Source organism: Camelus bactrianus, chromosome 7, assembly GCF_048773025.1.
Source record: "Camelus bactrianus isolate YW-2024 breed Bactrian camel chromosome 7, ASM4877302v1, whole genome shotgun sequence".
NCBI classification, from domain to species: domain Eukaryota; kingdom Metazoa; phylum Chordata; class Mammalia; order Artiodactyla; family Camelidae; genus Camelus; species Camelus bactrianus.
This window is the reverse complement of record NC_133545.1, coordinates 55,792,723-55,802,997: the sequence shown is the minus strand read 5'-3', so window position 1 is coordinate 55,802,997 and position 10,275 is coordinate 55,792,723. Positions and strand designations below refer to the sequence as shown.

At 30.8% G+C, this 10,275-nt stretch overlaps 1 protein-coding gene and 1 long non-coding RNA gene across 4 annotated transcripts in view; one reads left to right on the top strand and one right to left on the bottom strand.

The window, feature by feature from the left end:
- LOC123613557 (uncharacterized) overlaps positions 1-10,275 on the bottom strand; it is a 108,282-nt gene that overhangs the window by 23,331 nt on the left and 74,676 nt on the right. The window contains exon 5 of one of the 2 annotated variants that reach the window (XR_006720925.2): positions 1-1,560. The exons of the other annotated variant lie outside the window; for it this stretch is intronic. This is a non-coding gene — a long non-coding RNA (uncharacterized LOC123613557). The remainder of the gene's footprint in view (positions 1,561-10,275) is intronic. 2 annotated transcript variants of the gene reach the window in all.
- Positions 1-10,275, top strand: part of PHF14 (PHD finger protein 14) — a 139,306-nt gene that overhangs the window by 95,364 nt on the left and 33,667 nt on the right. Inside the window, exon 17 of one of the 2 annotated variants that reach the window (XM_045508460.2) lies at positions 3,637-3,754. In XM_045508460.2, coding sequence (XP_045364416.1) covers positions 3,637-3,754 — 118 coding nt within the window. Of the gene's footprint in view, positions 1-2,878; positions 2,958-3,636; positions 3,755-10,275 lie in introns of those variants that run through there. The other variant, XM_074367428.1, reaches the window with a different exon arrangement.

Here is a 10,275-nt window from a genome sequence, read left to right as displayed (position 1 = left end):
TTATGTGTTGCAATTATGTGTTTCCAAGTAAATGTAAAAAGTAGAGGTAAAGGTCAGAAATAATAATTTGATCAATAATTACTTCTACTCTATTTCCGCTTTTAGGTAGCAGAATGACTGCAGATCCTTATGAGTTTCTGATTTTTGAGTTTTTAAAATGATCTAAATTTGTAACTTAGCCATAATTTGTTGGGTGACAAAATTTTGCTAAAGTTTACAAAGTGGTGTGTGTGTGCATGAAATAAGTAATCCAATATTTTTACCAACTAAATTGTTCTTTATTTCTAGAATTCTTAATGATGTCTCTTACGTTTGTCTGTGATACATTAATTCTTACAAATTCTGCTGTAGTTCACTTGTATCATTCAGCATATTTTTGTTACCAGCAAATAAAGCTATAGCTTTTTTTTTTTTCACTTAAATATTCTAGTGTAGAAACAACCATATTTTTCCACATGGAAATAATTTTAGTCATTTTTAGAAAGGGTTTATATTTGTATATTTGTTTATTAGCAGAGCTATTAATTTCAAGATTGCATTATTTCTTTTTCTTTTCATTTTTTCCTCTCCTGAATTTTGGCAGTTCCTAAGGGAATTAACTACCCCTTTTTTGCTATTTAGCTTTGGAATTACCATTTCATTTACCAGTAGGTGAATTTGGGAGAACTCCCATATCATCCTGATACTAACAAACAAATTGTGCCTTTCCTCTGGGACCCGTCACAAATAGATGAGTTCCACCTGCAGACTAATCATTTTAGAAGGTATCACTAATGAAGAAATCACTGAGGATTAAGCCATTTCCAAATGGCATATACATCAACATTATCTTCTAACAAATCTAGCATATACTGTCTTTTTTTTGCCTTTTGCATTTATTCTTGAGCTAAAAGATAACTTGAGTTTACAGTTAACTGAAATCAGCTGCAAATTCAAATTATACCAGTGTAGGAAACTTGTTCTTAATTTATTAGCTGGAAATATATATGTATATGAGCAAGAACTACCTCAGTACATGAAGGTGAAAAGTAATGAATTATGATTCACCTTTATATTCATCATGGTGTTTGACTCTAGTTATACACTAGAAATCATAATTTGCAAGTTATTACAGGACAGTCTTACAAAGTCAACATGCAGTAACTAGGCTGTAATTTGATATGAACTAGGAAAACATTAATACCATAACTCTACCTATCAAAAGCCCAGATTATTGGCAATCTGAACTTGCTTAAAAACCTGAAGTTAAGCACAAGACTATAGTTAACCAATATTGAGTCCATGTACCTAACTCAGTAGTTCTCATTTTCATGCTTATTTTGACTGTCAATTGCATTGTCTTAAGTGATTTGGTTTCTGAATCCACAACAAATTACTGTTGGGGAAGTACTGCTTAGACAAATACACTGACAATATCAGAAAGTAGTGGCTGATATTTTTCAAGCCAAAGGTTGAATACAAGAATTTAAACAGAACAGTAGACTGATGGTACTCATTTCCAGACACAAAAGGCTGGCACACTGTTAGACGTAGCAGCATCTGTTACTCATACTTGTGACCCTGAAATGACAAAGATAGAGTAAATTATATTTGATTTTCTTGATGAAACGAAGAATGTGATTCTTTTTAAATTTCGCATTAAAGATGACTGAAATACTAGTTTCCATGCTCGAAAGACTATGCCCTAAGCTATCTAGAAATCTCAGCCTTCTTATAACTCATAAATGCTTATACTCTGAAGGTTCCTATAACCATGTGTTTAATTTAATTGAAATTTTGACTACTGAAAGATAAGTAAGTTGAATTGAGAAGAAAAAACATAAAATTGTGTGGGCTTGCCATTTAGTCTTATTTTATATTTGATGTTAGGTGTTATCTATCATTTTTTTTAACATTTTTTATTGATTTATAATCATTTTACAATGTTGTGTCAAATTCCAGTGTTCAGCACAACTTTTTAGTTATTCATGGACATATACACACTCATTGTCACATTTTTTTCTCTGTGAGTTATCATAACATTTTGTGTATATTTCCCTGTGCTATACAGTGTAGTCTATTCTACTCTATCATTTTTTCTTAATGCCAGAACAGGTATTTGAACATTTTAACTGTTTTTTAAAACACTTTTACATAGTTTATTTATAATACCAGCACAGTAAATAAAGTACTGCTACTCCTGTTTGATTTGATTTTTACTATAGCTAGAATTCTTATAGTAAACACTTTTATTCAGATCCATCTGTTGAGTCTAAACGAAAGTTTTGGAAAAGTACATAAGTTTATTTGGTTCATAAGGAAAAAGTTATAGAGGAAGAAGTGGGTAAATTTATGACATGCAATTGTGTTTTAAACTTTTTATACCTTATAGCTAAGTTGCTAAATTTTCTGAAATTTTTGATCCCCAAAATGAGTCTTTGGGAGATTGGGTTTTGTAGCATGATATGAAATTTTTACTATAAATGTAGATTTATAGTTTCCTTTATTGTGATAGTATTTAAAAAATCAATTGTTTTTCTTTGTGTGTTGTTTACAATAGCTCCTTCCCCTTTTTTTCTAATAAAGGTTATTAAATAGTAACTTTGTACATTATTCAAGTAATATGTGTCCTATAGAATTGCCTCCTTGATTCCTTAGTTGTGGTTTTCTCAACTTTTAAAGTTTAAAATCAGTAAGAGAAAGTATTTATAAAGAGAATCTGATAGATAGGTTTAGAGAAAGTATTTTTTAAAGCACAAAGAAAATCTGGTGTATAATCCTTTCTATAAGATGTATACATCTTTGTTATTTGTTGTTAAATTTTGGTCTTTCTATTCCAACTGACGCAAATTTCTTTTTACAAAACACTGAAATAATACAGATCTTTCTTCATTGTCAGCAGGATGAGATTGTCTGAAACGAAGAATAGGTATGATAGTTTTCTTAGATTTTGTACATCATAGGTGGCAGATATACTATCAAAACATTTGTTAATAAGCTTTAGAATGTACTAGAAGGTACTCTGAAAAACCAAATGCACCTACAGTGACAGGTTAATTTTGAGAAAATTTATGTTTTAGAAAATAATGTCAAATTCTTAGAATGGTTTCATTTGCTATAGTTTGTGTTAGCATGCTATAAACATTAGCAACTTTATTTACAGTCTATCTTAACTTAGAGAGTGATGAGGTACATGAATTTTACATAAAATTAAGCTTAGAGTAGCCTAGTAGAATTCATTATTCTAAAATTTTTTAAATAATCACAATGTATTGGATATACTTCATAATATTGAATTATATGTATTTTATTAAACACTTTTAAACTAATTGGCAAGTGATTATTATTGAAGTTCAGAATTGAAATTGTTAATGTTTGCTAGTTTTGAACATATATGGCTATACACATTCATATACTCTTAACACTTCTACTATCAAAGTGCTCTGAATGATATTTGTTTTGTTTGTCAATTTTATTGTTTTTGGGTTTTTTTCTAAAACATTTATTTCAGGTGTAGATTGTCATAAACTAATCTTGTCAGCTAAGGATAGAATTAACAGTGTTATAGTTGAAATATGTAATAGTTTGCTATTTTTTCTCTGAAAAAGATTTTTTAAAATATTATTAATATATACCATAAATATGTTCACCCTGCAGGTGTGATGAATGCAGACTATGCTACCATTTTGGTTGTCTGGATCCTCCTTTGAAAAAGTCTCCTAAACAGACAGGCTATGGATGGATATGTCAGGAGTGTGATTCTTCATCTTCTAAGGTAAGGGGGGAACCAATAAGAAAAAGTGTTGCTTCTCTTTATTTTGATAGCTTTTCTGTATCTCACCATCAGCTTCCTAACTGTAAAGAAAATTGGAATATGAGAAACCAATATTTTAATCTAATGCATTTTAAGAATATATTGCCATGTGATTTTATTGCCCTTAAATTCAAGAGTAAAGAGCTCTACTAAGTTATATAAATTTCCTCATTAAAATATTTTAGCTGTTTTGTGTACCCTTCATGTTGTGTAGTATATTAAATAGTTCTCTAGTAGCCAAAAAAAGTCACCCTCTGTTAATTTAACACACCTAGGGAATGCCAGGGAAATTTGTTTTGATAAAAAAAAAAGTTAACCCAAAGAATAACCAATAAAATCCAATTTATTTTTATAGATGACTCATCTTAAGGTAAAATAAGTATATTGTGAATGTTTTATAAGGTCTATTCTTGGAGAAGACTAGTTTTCATAACCTAAATTTTTTTTTCTGGTATTTATTTTAGATGAGTGGAAAGGCTGAAATTTCTAATAGGTTTTTTCATAGTTTATCACAAAAAATAAATTATTGAAATTATGTCTTTTGAATATCAATATTATAACCTTAAATTGTGATGATCCACAGTTTAAGATTATTGTGGGTTTTTTTTTTATTGAGTTATAGTCAGTTTACAGTGTGTCAATTTGTGGTGTACAGCACAATTTTTCAGTCATATATGAATATACATATTTTCATTTTCATATTCTTTTTCACCATGAGCTACTAACAGATCTTGTATATATTTCCCTGTGCTATACAGTATAAACTTGTTCATCTATTCTACATTTACCTGTCAGTTTCTACAAATCTCAGACTCCCAGTCTGTCCCTATTGTGTTTGTTTTTTTTAATGTGTGAGTAAGTAGCTAGATTCCTGCTGTTTTGACTCATTTGACAGAAATATTGAATATATTTGAACTCAGACAGTCTGATCAGCTCTGGGTTAATCGAATTGTTCTTCCTTAAAAAGACAATGGTAATTAACTATTGTAATATGGACCTCAAGCCATCTTTCCTAAATGTCACTTGTAAGTGCATTTGTTTTTCTTAGAGTGAACTAAAATTGATACAGAATATTGAAAATTCAAGGGAGCATATCTCACGTATGCCCTGTCTGATCATGGAATCAAAAGTATATCAGTTAGAATGATTTATTCCGGCTTACCACAGAAGCCATCGGCAAAAGTTTATTTAAAATGGCAGAAAAGCATTTGACTATAGTAAAAAAAAAACTATTTGAAGAGTTTTTTTAAATAACCAAATTTATTTAAAATATTACATGTTTATATAATAAGTATTAAAATAGGATATACTATGTATTTTACTTAATAATCAAGGATTTTTCCCCAAGGTTTTAAACTATACAGTATCGAGAATTATTTTCCAGTTATTTTATTAAGACCCAGATTTAAGAGGGAGCATATTTAATATCAAAAAGTCTTACTGCATAATTTTAAAATGCTTTCCAGAAATTGTATGTAAAGGAAAAAAGCTTAGTGGCATACTATAGCTTTTAAATAGTTGTCTTATTGGACTTTTTATGGTATAATATAATTTTTCTAGTTGTGTTTGTTGTTTGGGGTTTTCTTCTAACCTTAAAAAGCAATTAAGGAAGCAACTTTTGAAAAGGATTTACTGCATTTTATAAATAAGCCTTTTTGTATAAATTCTTTTGAAAAGACTGTACTACTGTAAATATGTAGCATTGTATTAAATACAGAGAGTGGCTTTGTTAAGTTACATAGTAATTTCACTAATGAATATTGAAAATGCAAGAGAGCATATTTCACATATGTTGGCAGTATACAAAATGAATATTTTGTAAATGCAGTACGTGCCAGTATCACTGAGTAGGGTAAGATGTTCTTGTCTTGGTTTTTCCCTTTCTACCAGAAAATAAGATCTTTGGACTCTGAATGGAAATCCATTAGGAAGGCAGTTGTTAGAAAACTTGCGTTGTATTTGCTGTATTCTCTTTGACCTGGGATTGAATGAATACTGAATATAAACAGCTAACATTTTCAAAATTTCATCTAAATATTGTATCTAACTGCTGAATGTCACAGCAATTTATAATAAGGATTACAGTGGTGAAATGGATTTGTATTTTTATCATACCAACATGAATGTTACATACTTCTACTTTTTTCCAATGAAAAATTAAATTTAATGTGATAGTTAAACTGAAAGTTAAGGAAACTTAATTCATTCCCTTGAATACTTGTTTTGTATCAATTGTTTTGCTCACTTTGAAGATTTCTATTCCTAACCAGCAGGTATTAAATTTCTGTTTATTTACATTTTCCTTTTTAAGGTGTTTACTAGTATTGGGTGCCAAAAAAGAAAACATTGATAGATAATGTCATGCTTTATAAATCAGTAAATTGCTGTAGAAGCTTTTAAATTAAGAAAGTATTGTATTATTAATATCTGAGTCAAGAAAATTAGTATCATTTTAGGGCCTAAAAGAAACCCAGAATAAAAGTTAATATATTTTGCTTATCCTTCATTTTCTTCTATCCGTTTTGGTGGAATGGTATTTGTTAGGTAATAGTGGGTATATTTGCCATGCTCATATATTTTAATGACATGAAAAGCTAAGGTAGAACTAGTTATTGCCAAGAGAAAAGATGTGTATCAGTTGCCAATAAATTTAGGTAGGGGAAGGTAAATATAAAGTTGTTATTGCCATAAACTATATATCCAACTTCCTTTCTCTATGGAAGTCAGGATTACTAAGTCCAAGAAGTCTTAACTTTTATTATAAAAATTTGACTCCTAAGCAAGAAATTATTTATTTTTCTTAGAATTTTAGATTATACAAGGTGAGGGTATATAGTTGAAAGTGTACTCAAAAATGCATTTTACTTTAAACATTATTTAACTGCTAATGTTGTCTCCAAATTTTGCATACTAGGGGAAACTCTAAAATATGCCATGTATACTGTCAGCAGCATAACATATTTATAGATGACTTTGTCTTTCAGGTAATGAGTTTTTTGCTCTGGGCTTTATGATGGCAAAAATATTCTGTCACTAATCCTGACCATTGCTTATAATTATAGAAATTGTAGAAATGGAATTACAGGATTTCCACAAAAGTCTTAAGATTCATCATATCTCAATCCATAATTTTAAACTTCAGTCTATGAAAGATAAAATATACCTAAGTATATTAAATTAATAATATTGATTTAATAATAATTTACTTAACAGTAAAATGATTTTTTACTGAGGTATAATTGACTTACAACATTATGTTAGTTTCAGATGTACATTATGATGATTCAGTATTTGTATACAGAATGACTTCTGTTCTACCCAGACCCACAAAGTATGATAAGATAAGACTTTCTATACCTTATCAATCCTTCAAAAACCTAGGTGGTCACTTCAGGTTTCTTCAAAAATGACCAACTACATGGACACAGGTATATCAGTATACATGTTCACACACGGAGATACAAATCTACACACATACAAACACACATGCACAAAACATACCTTTTCCCATAGGCTGTACTTTAAAGACACCTGACCAAGGCAGCAGCTATCTAGACAGTGTGCTATGTTCATATTCATTGGGGCTAGTTCATTGCTACCAATCACCATGCGTTAGGTATTTCTCCTTGTTCTTCACTGTGTTGTGAAGATACTATTGCTAATGAATGCTACATGCCTGGAAAAGCAGTGTATTTTATTTTCCTCCTGCATCTCACCCATCTTTCATTTTTCCTTCCATCTCTACTTACATCCATTCTCCCAAGGCAAATACCTGGAACCATCTTTAAGTCTTAATCATTCTGTCCCAAATAGAAAATCACTTGCTGAGTCTTCTAAAGTATTCTTCCTTAAATATTTCTCCAGTCTGCTCTTTGCTCCTTTTCTTCACTGTTACTTGATTCAGTGCCTCACTTTTTCCTCATTCTATCAGTTCCTCCTATTTTAGAAGCTATATGAATAAGTCTGCCAGACTCATCTTTTCTTTTATCCATTCTCTTCACTAGAATCAGTCAGAATGAAGTGTTTGCACCCCAGGAGACAGACAAAATGACTAATTAAAGTAATCTAATTCTGTATAATAGCATTCTATTTTAATTTTAAGTCTGAGTGTGTTTTATAATGTAAATAACATTAATACTATAGAACAGATACATAACTTCACACATATGTAAAGTGCATATTTAAAATATTTTAGTATTGGGGTACATCCGTAGCAGAGTTTGGAGACCATAGTCCTATACTCTTACTAGAGTGATCTTCCTGAAAATACATTTGACATGCCTCTGCTTTACATCTGTCAGTGTTTTCTCATCCTCCTACATATCCAGAATATAACCAACAAAATCAGGAAGTTAACACTGACACATTATTACCATCTAATCCTCAGACTTCATTGGAGTTTTGCTATTTGTCCTAGTAGTGTCCTTTATAGCAAAAGGATCCAGTACAGAATCATTCATTGCATTTAGTTTCATGTTTCTTTAGTCTTTAATCTGGACAGTCCCTTAGTCTTCCCCTGACTTTCATTGCCATGCCACTTTTTAAAATTACAGAACAGTTATTTTATAGAATGTCTTTCACTTTGCATTTTTCTGATCTTTTCTTGCAGTTAGATTCATTTTATGCATCTCTGATAAGAATACCACAGATGTGATGCAGTATGCATTCTGTCAGGTGACACATGATTTCAGTTTGAACCATAGATGTGATGTTAACTTTAATCACTTGACTGAGGAGTTGTCTGCAAGTCTTCTCCATTCTCTTCCTCTTAATAATTAATAAGTAACTTGTGAGGAAGAATCTTGAGAATGTAAATATCCTATTCCTCATCAAACTTTTACTTTCTGTTTTCAGTGGGTTATATTGTTTATTAGCATTATTTATCTTGATGTTAAAATTGTCCCAAATTTGGCTAATGGAAACCACTTACGGCTGGCTTTTGCCACTTCTACCTGGCACCTGTGTCCTTTTCATATGAACCCAGCAACCTTTGAGTGCTTCCTTACTAAAAGATTTCCAGGCTCAAATTTTGCTTTCCCTTCCCCTACTCCTAGAATCAGCCATTTCTCCAAGGAGCTCTGGTTCTTTTTTAGTGGAGAATGGCATTTAGAAACCAAGATCTTGGTATAGACATGCTCAATGTTACTGGGATGTTGCTCCTCCTGGATCTTCTCAGTAGACAGAGCCAAGGACCAGATACATGTATTTACATTCATTGACATTCACATTTATACTTACATGTTTTTTATAGGCATTGGAAACCATTCTAGTTTTCTCTTTTTTTATATTTGTAACTCCCTCACCAAAAACTCGCTCCCATTATCTTTGATATATATTATATGATTAATTCCCTGATATAAAACTGATCTCCTGTCATCTTCCACCCCAATCTACATTGACACCTACTTTGCTTACCATAACCTGATGGCTTTTAGATTGAATGGTTCAGGAAGGGGAGAGAGAGGGATAGAGGGCAGACATTTTTAATTTGTATAAGCTTCTAAAATTATTTTAATGAGCAGTCAGGAATAAGAACCATTGTTTTATGTATTTTACAAATTCTTAAGTTACTAAAAAAGGTTTTTAAACTAAAAATTAACTTTTTTACAGTTTTAAACTACACAGTGCATATACCCAAAGTCAAACTTCAACCGACACTTTAAAATTATGTTCTATACTTACATATTAAGTTAAAAGGTAGACTTAATATTGTATTTTTTTTTAATATAGGGCACAGGTCATTATTCTCTTTTTTCTAGGATTTACTTGATATAAATCTCAACAACTTCTGTGTGCTTAAACACCTCAAATGAAGATAACTTATTTTGACATAGTTAAATGAACATGTATAAATATTTCTTTTAAAGATGCTTCATCCAAGTCATACATATTCACAAGTGCCACTGAGAATTTAGATACACATCATGTTTTACAGTCACTGTGCCAGTTATGATCCTAGCTTTTCATCCTTTATAAGCTCTGCTTTGTGAAAAGCCAAAGAGTGTACATGACAGGTCATTATCTGACTAGTGTAAGATGAGCTATCAGCTTGGAGACCTCCATCTGTTTCACTCTTATTTGATCTTTCTAGTATACTACTCTTTTTGAGTAGTAATAAGTTGAATTCACATGCATAGGAATCTCATCTAAATCCCTATGGGAGATTTTCTGAAACTATAAATGCATGACATGCCAGCTCAGGCAAGTGGTACTTTCTGATAATCATTTGTGTTAGAAATTCCTAAGTAGGGAAGTATAATTTTTTTTTAATTTTTTGTTTTACTTTCCAGATTTTCTGCATTGAGCTACTAGAATTATATTACTGATATGCTTATGTAAATGTATATATAAGTATTTATTTTCAAATAAAACAGTCATTGAGAATTTTGCCTCTTTAAGAGCTGAACAGAACAATCTCTCCAAGGAGTATCTTGCCACAATACATTAAACAAGCACATTTAATTGAACCTGGTGATGTTGGA